Here is a 16,525-nt window from a genome sequence, read left to right as displayed (position 1 = left end):
ATTTACATCTCTAGGTGAGATGGGGTGATCTCATTATTCCATGCTCTGGGCACCAACTTTGATCCAGTCTAGAGCACTTATGGCCAATTCTTCAGCGAACTGAAAAGACACTTTGTTTTCGTCTTTTGTAAAACCTTGATCCAAGTTTTGAAACATAGAGCAACATTTATCGTTTAATGCAGTAATACAACAGACCTGCAATAAGTCATGAAGGAATTAAGGTAGGATTTATTGCAGGGCTCTTTTATTAGACTGCATTAGTTGTAAAAAGGTGTAATCTCGCACATCAGTGAACACTGCCGAAGGCACAACTAAACACTTTTCTCATAAATAGCTCCATGTTGAGACTTTGCTTCTTTTGTGTAAGAGTGAAAACAAGGATGACGCTCATTTGAATGTCCGTAGTCTGTTTAGGCTGCCGGAAAAAAAAACTACAACGCCATGTGGGAACAAGGTGAAACAGATCCACTTTTAGAGAAACACAACCAGACGTCCCCCCTTGCCGTAGCAAATCACATAACTGGCCATCTGACTGAAAGACGCCCACGGGAAGAGCGGCAGCATAAATGACCAAAACACAATGGAGTGTGACGTTATTTTTCATGTGTAGTCCACTCAATTTAGCCTTGTGCTTGAAAGTTAATGTGTGTTTTTTTTGTCCATAAGGACAGACGAGCACTGTGTGGCCCATTTGTGTCTCAGTCAAACAAATGGACAATTTAAGGGACACTCCCACGGCGCCACACAACCCTACTGTAACGCCACAATGCCTGATTTGGTGTGAATGCCGCCTGAAGCTGAAGTCACTTTTCATGTTCGCAAGTACTTAAGGGTTTGTGCGAGGTACATTTAGGCATCAGAGGGCGTCGTGTAGCCTCTTTGCAGGAGCCCAGATACTGTCAATTTGTTGTAACTGTCCAGACTTGTAGCGTAGTGCAATATACTGCACATGAACACGTCCTCCAAGAGGATAATAAACAGAACAACTACACCTTGATGGAGTCTGTAGCTGTCCGTTTACCTGGCCCTGGGGGCTGTGGGTCATGGGATAAATCGGGTTGCGATTAAATCACAAGGTTGCAGGTCCAATCCGCATGTCTTAGTGTCCTCGAGGGAGACACTGAACCTCAAGTTGCTCCCCGGGTGTTTTACAGCTGCCCCCTGTTCCTATTTTTGGGGGGGATAGGCTAAATGCAAATTTTATGTATTCATGTTTCTATATATACGTGTGTGTGTGTGTGTGTGTGACGATAAAAAAATAGTTTGTCAGCTTGAAAATATAACAGAAGCTTAACTGTGTAAGCTGCTGTGTTCTTCTCAGACAATACTCCCACCCGAGCGTGCAGCCGCGCGTCGTCCATTCAGAGGCGTGCACATCTTCATCTGGTGCCGCCGCAACCGCCACTTCCGCCTGCCCTCCCAACCTCAACTCGCTTTGTCAAGACACAGAAGTCGCACAGCGTGATTCCAGTCCAGCTAATTAAATGCGAGCCAAGAGAACGGGTGGAATTACTGTTACAACAATGCAGGCACGGTGCACGGGGGGTTAGGGCAAAGGAGGGAGGCAGTGCTGCTCTGTGTGTGTGTGTGTGCATTCATGTTACCAAGAGCAGCGGTGTTAAAAAGACCAGCTCTCCTGGGTGTGAGAGGATTCAATTATAGATTATGGGAGGATGTGCAAGTTGGTGTGTGTGTGTGTGCGCGCTGGAAGGGGGTAAACACAGAGATTAAGCAAGTGGAGTTGAATGGGTTATTAGCGGATAAAATGAAGGAGTCGGATAATGAAGATTGGGCTGAGACTTGAGAGCAGCACTGTGTATTTTTGCCACGTGGAGGAGAGGATGTGGAGGGGGGGGAGAGTAAAGAGAGCAGGAAGAGAGCGTAAGAAACGAACACGCAATAATGAGATACAGAAAGAAAAGGCGAGGTGGGAAGAACAAGGAAGAGGCAGGAGGCAAAACACTGCGAGAGCAAAACAACGGCAGAGACAAAAGAGGACAAAGACAATTAAAGGGAGACGTGATGGAAGAAAGATGGAGACGAGGGAAGAAAAACGCAAAGACAAATGTGGGTAAATGACACTGATAATGGGAAGCAGTGGTGCATGGCCGAGATGATTGTTTTCCACGGCCCTCGCCAAATAGAACGGAGCGTGCGAGAGGTGGTAGGTGAGTGGAGAGGGATTTCTCGATGGCACCGCTTCACTGAGGACACATCACCTTAAGAGGCAGTGATGACTGCAGCGAGGAACACCTGCCTCACTCGGAGATGTATTGTCCATACACACGAAATGACAAGAGGCCATTAGAATAGACACACAAATGTGCCCAACACACCTTTTTCTGGTGTGAGACGAATGGTTATGCTGGCAGTTTTGGGATGGATCCTGAAAATTAAACGGTGCGTTTTGGAGACTCCCGCGCAGGGTCCAAAACTAACTTTTTCACTTACCAGCCAGGCTGGCTGGTAAGTGAAATTTTTTACCAGCCAGGCAGATATTTTACCAGCCAACCAAATAAAAATTGCTTTTAAGTGTTGTGAATTGCTATCAGTATTATTTAACATGTCATTTGGGTCTAATATGCGATTCTCAATCAATATTTTAATAGTATATGCACTAATACTAGTAGCAATGTATGTTAAAATATGAATCACTGTTTCTGATTTTAGCTCAACCAGACTGCAACAGCCCTATATAAACATGAATATCTGACCAGTGGTGGACAAAGTATTCAAAGACATGACTTAAGTGAAAGTTTTTTTTTTAATTCATGTAAAAGTGGCTGCCGGGCAATACAGATAAATCAATTAAGAATAGTTTTGACCAAATACAGATATTTTTATAATATTGCAGGAATGACTGTCTGTGCTTTAACAAAATATTTACACAAATAACATACAAAAAGAATAATCAATAATGCAATTATGACTAAGTGGATAAAATGCAAATAACAAACAGCTAGGAAATCAGGAAGGAACACCTATGCTGTATCACCATATAAACATATACACAATCTAAAATGATTTTCGTGGAATACGATTGTTTCTAGCTTCATGGTGGTGCAGCCAACCACAAACGCATTTCCCCTCCGCTTTCCCTTTGCGTGAGCACTGCAGACATGACAAAACATTTTTTTTTCTTGGGCTGAATGCACTAGCCATGGCCTTGCGACCCGCCATCTCTCGAGGAAATGCCGGCTAACGTTAGCAGGTTTAGGCGGCTGAGACTGAGCGGGAGCGGGAGCAGGAACAACAGCAGCGGCAGCATTATCCTCCGTCTCTTGGTCGTGGGTCTTCGGAGTGTCTGCCTCGGAATCGGCATGCTCTTTTACTTTTCTTTTTGCGGGAGGCTCCACTATATCCGGCCAGCATCTCCACATCCTTGCTTTCTTCTTCGTCTTCTTCTACTACTGAAATGCGTACGACCGTAATGACGGCGCGACGCACTTACGTGACTGTCAGGAAACTAGCAGTTCTACTGGGCGCGCCAAACAACACCAATGGGTACGCTGAATGGTGGCATCACGCGCTTACGTGCCAAAAGATCGTCTTTGCTGAAAAGACACATTACTCTGTCAGGAAACTAGCAGATACCAGCGTCGTTCTCCTCCAGTAACGAAAAATTAAATTTTCGCCGGTAAAAAAAAATAATAACTCGCCAGAGTGGCGAGTGGTCTTAAAAATTTACCAGCCAGAGACAAAATCTACTCGTAATTGGCGAGTGGCGAGTGTTAGTTTTGGACCCTGCTCCCGCGGAGTTAAAAAGGTTTTCAGGATTTCAGATGAACACAGGAGGAAAATATCTCAGATGTGTTCAGACGAAAACACATTGGATCGGTAAGGATGCGATCTTGTTAATGTTCAAAAAGTCCTATTAAAATGTTTCCCAATACCTGCTGTGAAAATAAAAAAATGCATCCTCCTGTCTACACAAAGAGGCTGATAAACATTAAAATTGTTTGGCAGATTATAAATATGATTTGGGCATCGGGACCCTGAATGTAGTTCAGCATTATTTCATAATGCAGCTCATCCAGATTCCAATGCAGAGACAGCTGCTCAGCTGGAGTTCACCCTTTACATTCACTTGTCAGCAGCTCTGCAGTAGCGAACTAGTTGCCCAACCACCGGCAACACTTTCTGACATCCCTTTATTTCCTTGCTCTTTATGCACACATTTGAACATACAGTAAATTAGCAAGGCTTGTGCTGCAATTAAATCATAGTCTACCAGTCGTTTGATGTGCTGCTCTTTGAATTTACTCAAACGTTTGATATGTTGGTGGATAGTTAATGCATGTTGGATGTTAGTCCCTATGATCTAAAGGTCTATTATTATCTTAAAATACACGGACTATACTGATAAAACAGCTGCATATCCTTTAAAAAGTATCTGCAATGCCAGTGAGAATTAAGTGTGGTTTGTATATATTAATGTACAAATAAAAGCCTGTCTATACATACATAATACACATTTCCTATGTTTGGTTAGCTTGCAAATGCACTGTATGGAGGATGTAAAATCTCCCAGTGACACTATCAGTTGGTTGGTTTCGCTCCACTGAGCCAGCAAACAGACACAAAGCCATGTGTGGTGTATGGGAAGTATAAACACAACAGGTACGCTCGGCCAGCCACCTGGACACTAAACTGCAGGTCCCTGCCAGATCAGTGACAATGAGAGAGTTCACAAGCCGAGTGACGAATGTCACCACAAAGCCGCATGTAGACATGCATCCATGCCTCCATGCACGATTTGACAAAGTGACATAATGGCTGAATCCTTGGCCAAATAAAGCAACCTTCCAAGCCCACGGCAACTCTACTTCCAAGCTTATTACTTGTGACAAATGGCTAGTGAGCCATGGTAGGCGAAATACCGGCATCACTACTTCTGCCTGGATGAAAGCCACATCTGCAAGCACGTTTACGCTCGAGCGGAAAGGAGAGTCAACGCCTTGAAGTTAAAATCAAAACTGGGCAAACGGCCTAATAGCTACTAGTGTCAGCAGGATGTTTCATTGAAAGTCAACTTACATTTAAATTATCTAACTATCAGCCAAGGAATCTCTGTCCGTCTGTGGTTACGTCCCTCGCATATCTCGAGAACCATTCCTCCAATGTACTTCACACTTGGCAGGTGTTTCGTTGGGGACCCAAGAACGTGTGAAGTGTTATCAGTTTCTATCATCACAGGAATGATAGAACATTCTCTGATTATGTGACATTGTGAACAACAACAAAACAAATCAAAGCTGAAATTGGCAGGAGGAGAGTTGGTGGCGTTAGCCGTTAGCAGCCGGTGGGCAGCACAGTCCTGCTTGGCTAAATAACAGAGCTAACAGCTAACCTACGCAGGTTGCATTGAGTGACATTATGATGCGTTCAAGCTATATTCAGTAAATTGCATTTGGTGAAAGTAAATTATGACGTTTTCATGCATGTTCAAATGTTATCTTGCAAAATGTAGTTTTGGGCGAGAAACTTGAGGCGGGTCATCAGGGATTAATGATACATGTGCGATATTGAATTGGGAACCTCTGAACCTAATCAAATTGAACCGTCAGGTGACTGACTATTCCCACCACTCGTGGATAGCTTAGGGTTAAGCTTGGCTTGAATCTCTCATTGCGTGCTGTGCATGTAAAACGATCAACTAAGACAGAACATAATATAGTGAATGCTGATTAGCAATGCTGTATGGCCTCCAAAATACATGCCTGCATAAATACGGAACTCCTATGGGTCTTGCTCTGTTTCAAACTGCGATTGTACTCTTTAACAGCTGCAGGCGGTCATGTTTGAACGCTGCGGGCATAATGAAAGAATTATCATTGAGGTTTAAATAAAACTGGAGCATCATTTGCCTGCCTTATTGCTGCAACTCTGATGTGAAGCCATGAATGATACGTCTCCCTGGAACTACTCGGCTACCGTTTGTCAGTAACGTGGCTTATTTGCACGTCCAATAGGATTGTCTCATCCTATCATGTAACAATCTCTCTCTCTTTTGTCGGCCAAACTTTTGGAAATTAGTGTCACACCGGTACCCTCAACAAAAAACACTGATTATTGCAAGTTATACGCTCTGCTACAAACTACAAACAAATTTGACACATTACACATCATCCTCACAAATTCATTTAAACTGGTTATCCAAATATTTTCTATCTCCAGTTTCCTTTCCACATAAATCGTGTTCTGGCATCATCCTTCTACTTCGAAGTTTAGAAGTAAAAAAGTAAAGCATGCATCACTGAACAGGCACAGCTCAATACAGAGAGAAACACTCCTCAATGTTTGTCAAGGTCAACTCCAATAACTAAGGCAGAGCTGAATTTCACACACAGACACAAACACACAGACACACGCACACGAGAGGCATTCATAGTAAGATAGCCGAGGGGCTTTAAGGCTGCTGCTGATGCAACTGAAAAGAGTGGACACACTGAGCTACAGTGAAAAGTCTGTTCCATATCTCTTCCAGCTTGGAAGGTATTTTCTTGGTGGAAGATAAGTCTTAAAAATGCAGGGTTTTTTTTTTGTTTTTTTTTACGTTTTACTCATGTGTCAAATTTATTCGTTCTGTCAAGGACTACCTTACAGAAAAAGGACAACCAGAAATTAAGTTCTAAATCACTGAAGGAAAAAATATTCTTGGTACATAGAAAATAGAATAATAAGACAGTTCGTAACCCAGTAGTAAGAATGTGACGATACAGGATTTTATCGTGCATTGGGATACAAATTTTTAAAAAACACTCAATAATTGATTATGGCGAATTTCCTTTATCGTAAATATCGTCGTGAGTGATTATTTTATTGTTTTTCACTAAAAAGGATGTTAATTAAAAAAAGCTGTGTCTAAACTGCAATAAAAATATAGTGTAACCACTGTGTTAACTGTGCGTATTTTAAAAAAGGAAGCTAAAATAGAAGGGGGGCTAGTCAACCTTTAACCCGAGAGCTTCAATCCAACGCTTAAAGGTCATCTCATTGTGAAGGTGTTACAGTGCAGCATGCCGTTTCCTCGGTTCCACATGGTCTACAAAGATGCCCAGTGTGCCTTTCAAGATAAATAATTCAAAATCCAAGGCCAAGAAAGACTGAAAATATGGCTTATTTCTGGCTACATGGAGGATGTTTCGTAAAAAATACACAGTGTACATACCCAGAGGTAGTAGGTGAATTGCAGTGCAAAGATAGCAATGCCCTCATTGTCAAAAGAGCCTGCGACAGAGCGGGAGATATAGCCAGGGACGATGGCGATGAAGCAGGCCGCCAGCAGCCCTGCACCCTGGTTCCACAGTTCCCGCGTCAGCAGGAAGGTGGAGATGGCTGTCAGACCGCTGAACACCGGTGCCAGGAAGACGCACACGTCCCGGATATGGACGGAGATGTGGAGCAGGTTGAGCACGTAGTGGATGAGGCCAGCAGTCACCATTAACCCCGGGTATACCTGACGGAAGAGGCAGAAGAAAAGAAGGTGAAACACAAGTAGAGAGACATGTTATGAAAAAAACAGGCACCTTGTACAGGAAGAATTCTGGTCTTATTATTGTGGAATCGCCGTACAAGGACATCTACAAGCACAGCAGTTTTAACAGATTACCTATTAGTTTACCTATTAATCAGGGAAAATACCCTGTGCCTGTATGCTACCATGGTTACTAAGTTGAGCAAACAGACTGCAGGTTGTTTTAATCTTTCAAAGCACTCCAAGTGTATTACGAAAGATTGTTGTAATGCATAGTGTTCACACAGTTATTAATTATCGCTCCATTCAGTCGAAGCTGGCTCCTGAGTCAGCGAGGACTTGTGACCCTGGCTTGTCTTTACATGAGAGCAGATCCAATTAGGGTCCTGTGCAGTACTCTGGCTGAATCCAAATTTAAAAAAAAGTTTGGAAGTATGACACTAATGGTCTGGTCACCCGTCATGACTCATCAGCTGAAAACTGTCCGTTCCAGTAGAAGATCGATCGGTGCATCTGCAGTCAGGTCTTCACATACGCTCTAATTAGCCGGCCTAAGTTTCAACCAATCTACTTCAATGAAATTCAACCATGTCTTGTCTATCGACTGAGGACTGGACTCACTCTAGGATCTGCAGTATCCTGCCATTTACAAAAGTACTACTTGTAATTATTAGACATTTTTAACTCGATTGCAGGGCCCGAGTCCTCGAAACATTACGCAGACTGCACTTTTGAGTTTTGGCTTGATGGCTAAAAATCACTGAGCATAATTTATCAGCACTTTTCTCTAAATTGCCGTTCAAGAACACATAGCATCACTGGTTCATTATCCATCCATCCATCCATCCATCCATCCATCCATACATCCTCTACCGCTTATCCTGTATTCAGGGTCGTGGGCTGGAACTGGTTCATTATGAAAATATCAACCGACAAAAGCTACTACCAAAAATGCACTTGAGTCACTGTCTTTATGGCAACCAAAGAGTGGTTTACTACTGCTGTTGTTATGGACTGTCACATTGGAGAAGCCTTGCTTCCTTATCTACAGCTCTGGAGAAAGAGCAACTGACAGTCATCCTCCAGGGAGTGGAGGGTGGGTGGGAGTGAAAGGGGAAATAAAGAAGAGCTGGGCAGCTGGACTGGTCTAAGCAGAAAGGAACTAAACCGTCACATTAAGTGATATCTGCTCGTCCGTCTTTCAAACGGTCTGACCCATGCGAGTGCTTAAAGTCTTAACGCTATCATACACAATAAATGAGGAGCGTCAGGATCATCCGTCTGATTTTAAATTTTTTAAATAAAAAGGAGAGGGTAAGGATACGGGTAGAAGCAGAGAATGGAGGTGAGAAAAGACAGCCAGACACAAGAGAAAGGCAGAGGCGGCAGAGGAGAGATGATGGAAGATAAAAGAGGCTGAGAGGTTGGAGAGAATGAGGAGCAAAAGTTAACTACAGTGAGTGAAAGGAGAGAAAAGCTATGTTATACAGTGTATAGGTGGGTAAAAAGGTCGATGCAGCAGAATAAGGGCTTGTCACTCTTCTCAGGTAGAGCAAAAGGGGGTTTTATGAATTCCATCTGAGACCAGAAGGGTCGTTGGTCGAGTCTCTGCATGGGAAGAGACTCTGGACAGATATTTGAGAACAAAAAGGAATCATTCATTTATAAATGTTTCTAAACACTGTGGTGGATTTAGACCGTTATGGTCTCTGAGAAACACACTGCACCACGATGAACCCAGGCCTGTTTTAAAAGCATAGGCTTGATGCAAATCGGAGCTCTCACACATTCATTTTAAGCATTTTGAACACAGTGTGGGAGTAAACTAAATGCCCTTCTTCCCCGATGCCTGTCTATGTTCAGAAAAATGATCCTGCTCAGTCATGCAAACAAGTGGGATTTTGACAATTAGCCTACACAGTAAATGAGTAAGTGGCTTTCAGTTACTACAGCAACTACCGTCAGGTGTCCTTGAACAAGGCGCCAGAATTGGCAAACAATGCAACCCTCAGCCTGTTATATAAAAGAAACAGCAGGTAAAAGTCCAGAATGGACCATCGCTGAGCCAGCTGGTTGAACCTCCACAGTAGCTCCGACAGAGCTCCTCTGTGCATCCGTTCCTACATCTTGCTCCATTTTGCATAGATTTGCATGTTATATGGGCACATTTGCATTTAGTATGGCCAACAGAATGACCCATCCACCTGCTCTTGAAATTCCTGTGGACCCTATAAGGCAGGATGTGACCAACTGTGTGAATGTGACGGACTGACCATCTGTGGTTGTCAGCAGACGGAGCCCTTCTGAGGCCCGGACTTGTAAACTTGCAACATCTATTTGAAAAGTTCTTGAGGTACCTATTCCTGGAAGAATGTAGAAAAACACTACATATCAAAACACCCCAGACGCTAAATTATAGGCAGGCAGGCAGAGACACAAGTGAAGATAACATTGTCTGTATTGTTGCAGGTTGTAGTTTTGGTATTGGTATCAAATTCTTACATCAGGAATCCTATAGACCTAATATCACCTTCTACTTTTAACCTGTTTTTCTGGTATGGTACCTTTTTATTGTTTTCTCATGCAATGAAGCCGTTTGAGACCAACGCATGTTTTCAGTCTTGACTGAGTGGATCAGTAAGTATAATCTGAAATAAAAGTTAAGATCTTCTGGCAAAAAAAAAATGGATGTTGAAGGGAACAGTTAATATTCATAGAGAGAAATGATCTACAGATCTGTAGCCAGATCTGCTAGAGAGCAAGTAATACATAACACTGACAAAAACCAAAGCTCTGATAAAGCACAAGCTCTCACACGTCCTCTATTTGCAGATTGGTCTAGCTTAAGGGTAGTCTGCCGACTATATTAAAATATTTAAAGTAATGTTCAACTAAATTTGAGCAGAGATCAGCATTACTCTCGATAATCTTCAAATGAACCATGTGTGAATTACTCTGCAGTTCTTTTGTTGTTGTTTTTAACTCGTACAGTCATGAAATGCCAATACAAGTGTTCAGGGTTAAGATGTGAGCCATGTGTGCATTGGATGCTTATTTGTATGCAGGAGACAATGCGTTGTGCAGTCCGGGGATCTTGTAAATGTCATGAAAATTAACTTTAAACTATACGCCTTCCCATTCTGATTACCAGTCTAATCATGAGTTTCAGCTTTCACCCAATGGGTATAAAGCCTAAATCCATGTAACAGAACCAGCACATCCATTATTACAAGCTAGGCCTGTCATATGCAATTACCAGGAGCTGATGGTAATTGCATGTGACAGATGACTGCTGATGGATGGGTTTTTGATTCCAATTGCTTGCGTCCCTTGTGCAGAAGTGAATATTATATTCAAACATCAGCATGTAGCGGGGCTACTGTTCGTGCCCCGCACCATCTGCTGGGTGCTGTAATGATAACGGTATCTGATAGCGATGCACAACATTAACATGCCTCGCTGTCTCAACTGTGCACAGGACTGTCCAATCAGCAGACACAGAGATGGAAAGAAAGACAGAGCGAGATGAGACACTAAAAACTAAAGACACCAAGGTCAAGGCTTGTTCCCAGCCTCTCAGCCCTGAACCATTAAAAGGAAACATGTTGGGAGACATTTTCACATGTATTTACACTGAGGACCTGGATTATATACTCCTCCAGATGCATTATTAGCTAGTGCAATTATAGCTCAGAGTGCAAACTTGGTGGGTGCATGAAGTTTGGCCTATCCATCTCCCTCAGATGGTTTATTTTTACCCATGCAGGTTTCACCATTTACAGGATGGAGGACTGAGAAGATTGGAAGCAGACATGCACAGAGGAAGGGTGGCAGGGGAAATGGGAGATAAATTGTGTGGAATCGTCACATTTTTATTTATTTTTTCCCTGAAAGGGTCAATGTTTCACAACAACTGCTGCTTCTGGTAAGCAGTGAAGCCGTGGCAGCCGAAGGGAATCCGTCAAGTTAACAGCTCACTGTTGCCACTGGGTTGTGACTTAAATCCATGCTGCCTCGCAGAAGCTTATAGGACTCTACGGTATCCCTAAACTGCCTTGCCTAACCTCAAATACCCCCGATAACCATGACAACAGACTGAAGATCTCCTTCCCATCTTCTTTGATTTAACCACTAATGAGGAGATAAATACTGACGACATATAAATATCTGAGCTATCCCGATGTGCTCGTGAACATTTAGAGCGGATACAACAGCAATGGCATTTTTATTGATAGAAAATATGTTGCTTTATTTTCTGGGTCTTAATTTGATTACATATGACTCAAAGCATAATTTGATGCCTGACTTTTCCCTCTGACTGTAGACCATTTTGTGCTCTGCTTATCCTTCAAAATAAAAAAGGTACTGAAGCTGCAGATTTTTGCAAAATCCCCCAAAATTCCTGTCCATGGCTCATATAAAAATGCCTTCCATCCATTCATCCCATATTTTGTCATTTAAGTAGGTCAAATTCACAATGGCATGCTGAGCAATGTAGCCCAGACTTCATTTTGTCCCAGTCAGCATCTCCTGAAGCATTTCCGGGACATGTGGGACGTCTAAACCCTCCAGCATGTTCTGGGTCTGCCTGGGATTTTTGCCAAGGTGCACAAGTCAGGACCATCTCAAAAAGGAGATGGTCACTCCTAAATCACTTCAACTGGTTGTTTTTTTAAAAGCGGTAAACCCTTTGTGTAAAAACGCATGAAAGCAGCTTGAATCTCATTCTTCCAGTCACTATCCAGAGCTCATGGCCACAGGTGAGAGATCAACTAGTAAATCCAGAGCTTTTTTCCTTCAGGCTTAGCTCCCTCCATGGTAAAGTACAACACCCACATGACTGGGAATTCTGTACCATTCTGCTCCATTTTACCCCCACTCATGAACAAGATCCCAAATTACTTGCACTCCTTCATCTAAGCCAGCAACTTGTTCCATAGCTGAAGAGGGCAATCTAGCAGAGTGGCATGGTGGAGTTGCTGACTCTCATCCCCATCACGGGAGAGTGTGGTGCAAAGCAAGCTAGTTCACACACCAGAGGTCAGTGTCTGATTAAGCCAACAGTGCTCAGCAAAAATGTGGCGATGCATTCGTCAGGGGTAACCACAGTGGAAACTTTTTATGCCCCACTGTTTCTTAACATTCTACCATAAAAAAATCATCAAGGCATAATCTTGGCAGAGCAAAAGATCCTCTGAAATTGTTGTTGACTTACTGCTATGGATAAATACACAGCTCTCATTCTGGCAAGTAAGTATTGCATCATTGGCCCTGGCATTTCATGTTCCCCTACAAGACACTCTGCAGGACATGGTCATAAGCCATTTTCAAGTACAAAAAACAACAAATTAAGCTCCATGACCCCTCTAGTATTCTTCCAAGATTAGAGATTAAAGAGGCTCCACTACCAGGAGAGAAACTGCACTGCTCCTCCTCAATTTAACGTTCATCAATCTCCTTTCCGGAACCCTTACATAAGACCTCCTGGAGAGGCTGATATACCAAAGCTGCTAGAGCACATCTTTCCTCCCCCCCATTTTTTAGAAGTGTGAACCACCACCCAAGGTCTCATTTCATTTCAATCATTTATTTTCCTTAACTTAATTCATTCATTCAGTCCTCTGCAGTCCTCTAAAGACAACGCAACAAATGAAACATTTAAAAACGGGGAGCTTGGTTGCATCAAGGAGTAACTTACTGTGCCACCAACGATCCTGCCCAAGGGGTACCAAGCCCTTTCATCAAACCAGTTGAGGAACTCGTAGAAGCCATTTGTGGTGAGATGGTGTGTCGATCTGTAATTGAACCTGAAGCAAGAAGAAGAAGAAGAAGAAAAGAGGGCTGGCTGAGTATAAGGCAAAGATAACAATCACACACAGAGGGAACATCCATTTCCATTAATAGACAATATCATTGTTATTGACAGACCCAAAAAACACTTAACTCTAGGAAAGAAAATGTAATTTTGTTGCCAGATTTTCTGGAGGCGGTCTGAATGGATACGCTGCAGAGAGTTTTCCTTGTTAGAATTGAGGAGATAACGCCGCTGTTCACTCTGGGAGCCTTTGTGCTGATGCCAATATCTCTCAGGTCAGCCCTCGGTTAAAAACTGGAGCAATGAAGAGCGCTCGCACACACTGGCATTTTTCAAAACAGAGGCCGCCTAATGCACAGATAAATAACTGCAACTGTTTGCGCTGAGGTGACAGAGGCGCAAAATGGGTCTGGTGCCCCCCCCCAAAAAAACCCACTAAGAATAAACACAAGGAATATCACAGCAAACAGGCCTTGATTCACACTGTAGCTGTGGTAATCTGTGGGGCTTGGAACACTGTCAAGCAGCAGAACGAAAGAGCTGACGCTGTTGAGAAGGGCTGCTGCCAAAGAGAACGAAGCAAATGTTCAGTACATTTTCAGAGGCACCTTCGTTGCTGCACAGCTCATTACTGTGGGAGGCTATGTGGTATGTGCAGAGACTGATATACCTCATGTAAGTCATTTCATGCATAGAGGCCGTATAGCAAGACAGAGCAGCTTGCTAAAAGGACAATTACCTGTTCTGGCGGCCTCTAATAGTGATGTATACCAGAGAGGACAGGAGATCACCTGACACGACAAATCAGCTCTTTTTCACACATGAGATTCAGACCCAAACAAGTATAAAAATATATTGAGGTAAAAAAAACGTAAGGTTACAGCGAGGTGCCTGGTTTAGTTTAAATAACAACTTCACTCCTTCTTTCCTCAACACTAAAGATGCATTCGTGGCTGTTGTGCTGCAATAGATAGAAGGCTGAGGCGCCTCAAAATGCTGATGTTTTGAATTTGCATTTATGGTCATCCTTAAAACATACACACGCCAAACAACTCAAATACGAATACAAGTCATTAGGCATTTCGATAAAGTATGTCGATCTGCATCAGAGAGCAGGAATAGACACGCAAGCATGACCAGATGTTTTATTAACGCACATGCAATAGTTCCTGAGAGTATTTTAAATTGGCAAAATAAATGAGCGCGTCTGCACCCGGTTCCATATTTATGTTAAAACGTTATGAATTGTTCCCTTGGCCTATGACCTAATTGTCATCTTAATTTCACTGAAACCTCTTGACGGATAATATTGTATGAAATTAAAGGCAATTATGTTGACTGTTCTGTGAAAAAGCAAACCAATTAGGCTAGGTTGTGTCATCGTATTTTGTCATTGTATACCACTACTTCTTAATACTCATAAATCGGTCTAATTCCTGGATACTGAAATAACTGTGAGCTGCAGCACTAGTGCGGATGCAAGTTAGAAAGGTGGGAGAGCCAGCTGCAGAGTTGTCACCAGGCTGCTGGAGTGTGTGGCGCTTACACTCATGATCAGAACAGTGCGTTTAAAATTGCTGGCATAAGGTGCAGCTCATTCATCATCACAAGGCGCCTGTTTTTTTTAGCACCTCACATCGCACCTGAAGCCTCCTCCCTCATGCAGTGCCTTCCGCCCATCTTGTTTCCAGAAATGCCGTGGCCAGACTTCAGTCATTTCAAACCCAATCATCTTGAACATCACACGTCATTTTTAAAAGATGAAACTTTTCCAATAACTGACTCCACTGTAAACAAGTTCAACTCTTCCATTCTAAGACGACCCAAATTTGCTTGCTGCGGTGTTTACGTAATACATCCAATATTGGTGTGTTCAACACATTTGGCAGGTTGTGCTGAAAACCTACACATTTCCATGATATTTTGATGTTCTTTTGATTTTCCAGGGATGGAAAGCAATCTTAAAATTGAGTTTCTTTTCAAATTCTCTATGACAGCAGTGACTCCACTGTCGACATCAACTGAGTTGAGGTGGAACAAGTTCAAAGTTGCTGGGGAAAAGCTCTGAAATGGCTGCATTCAGATTTCCTACTGAAATAGGTCAGGAAGACGGAACATAACGCTGGGAGGAATATTGATTTGATCGAAGATTAGCTCACAACCTTCTCTGGCTCTGTGCCACTACGAGTTGCAGATTGATTAATGGATGGATGGATGGATGGAGGTAGCACTGGGACATAGTGGTTAGCACTTGTCGCCTCAATGCAAGAGGGTCGCAGGTTTCGAAACAACCCTTTACAAGATTAAAGGATACAGATGATGGATGGATGGATGTCGTGATATTATTGGTTGACACAAGCTGATGTAAGCATAAGTTATATTTTGTCTTCTAGAAAGAAAAAAATTTGAATTTTGATACAAAAATACAAAGAAAGTCGACATTTGGCATGCTGTAAAATGAGTGCACAATATGACCGTGGATGGGATCAGAAAGGGATAAAATGCATTTTTATTTCAGCCCAACCTTAAGATCCTGTGCCAATTTTTGGTTAACTTTAACAGAGGAGCAATAGAATACATCCAGACTGCATTACATTACATTACATTACTGGCCAGGGATGTGGCAGAGAGGCTCTACAGCAGGTGATTAAAACCACCAAGCACATCATTGGTACCCATCTACTGAGCATCAGTCATAGTGGTGACAAGAGGTGCCTGCGAGGAGCCCAAAGGATATTAAAAGACAATACACAAGCCAGCTGCAGCCTGTTCACCCCGCTGCTGTCTGGCGAGATACAGTATCAGCTGCTGCACCACCAAACTTCAGAGCAGTTACTTTCCTCAGGCTCTGAGACTCCTGAATTCATCTTCCACCCTCCACAAATAATGGTTTTGTTTTGCGTGTGTGAGTGTATTTTCTTATGATGCAAAACGGGACTACAAACTGTTTTTGTCGCACAACCCTGCTGTACGAAGACAGCAAATGAACCATGTAACCATTTATGAGTCAATGGGATTAATGTGATAGGAAATTTAACTTAATGTTCAATATTCTCGATCCCTAGGATGGAATAGAGAAGCATAAAGTGATCATTCTTTTTAAAGTGATCATGAAAAGCTATTTGGGGAGCAGACATTGTTTATCCTTACGGCTCCTTGGGTAATCATATCACTAAGCAACCGGAGGACAAGAGCCCCCCAGGCACACAGAAAAGAATACACTCCCATCTCAG

At 42.8% G+C, this 16,525-nt stretch overlaps 1 protein-coding gene across 1 annotated transcript in view; it reads right to left on the bottom strand.

Moving 5' to 3' along the window:
• Positions 1-16,525, bottom strand: part of LOC311028453 (dolichyl-diphosphooligosaccharide--protein glycosyltransferase subunit STT3B) — a 71,423-nt gene that overhangs the window by 26,253 nt on the left and 28,645 nt on the right. Inside the window, exons 2-3 of the mRNA XM_084033030.1 lie at positions 13,176-13,284; positions 7,172-7,459 (exon numbers count right to left, since the gene is read on the bottom strand). Coding sequence (XP_083889156.1) covers positions 7,172-7,459; positions 13,176-13,284 — 397 coding nt within the window. The remainder of the gene's footprint in view (positions 1-7,171; positions 7,460-13,175; positions 13,285-16,525) is intronic.

Source organism: Eutrigla gurnardus, assembly GCF_963514095.1.
Source record: "Eutrigla gurnardus genome assembly, chromosome: 17".
NCBI lineage: Eukaryota > Metazoa > Chordata > Actinopteri > Perciformes > Triglidae > Eutrigla > Eutrigla gurnardus.
This window is presented reverse-complemented; position numbering and strand designations above follow the sequence as displayed.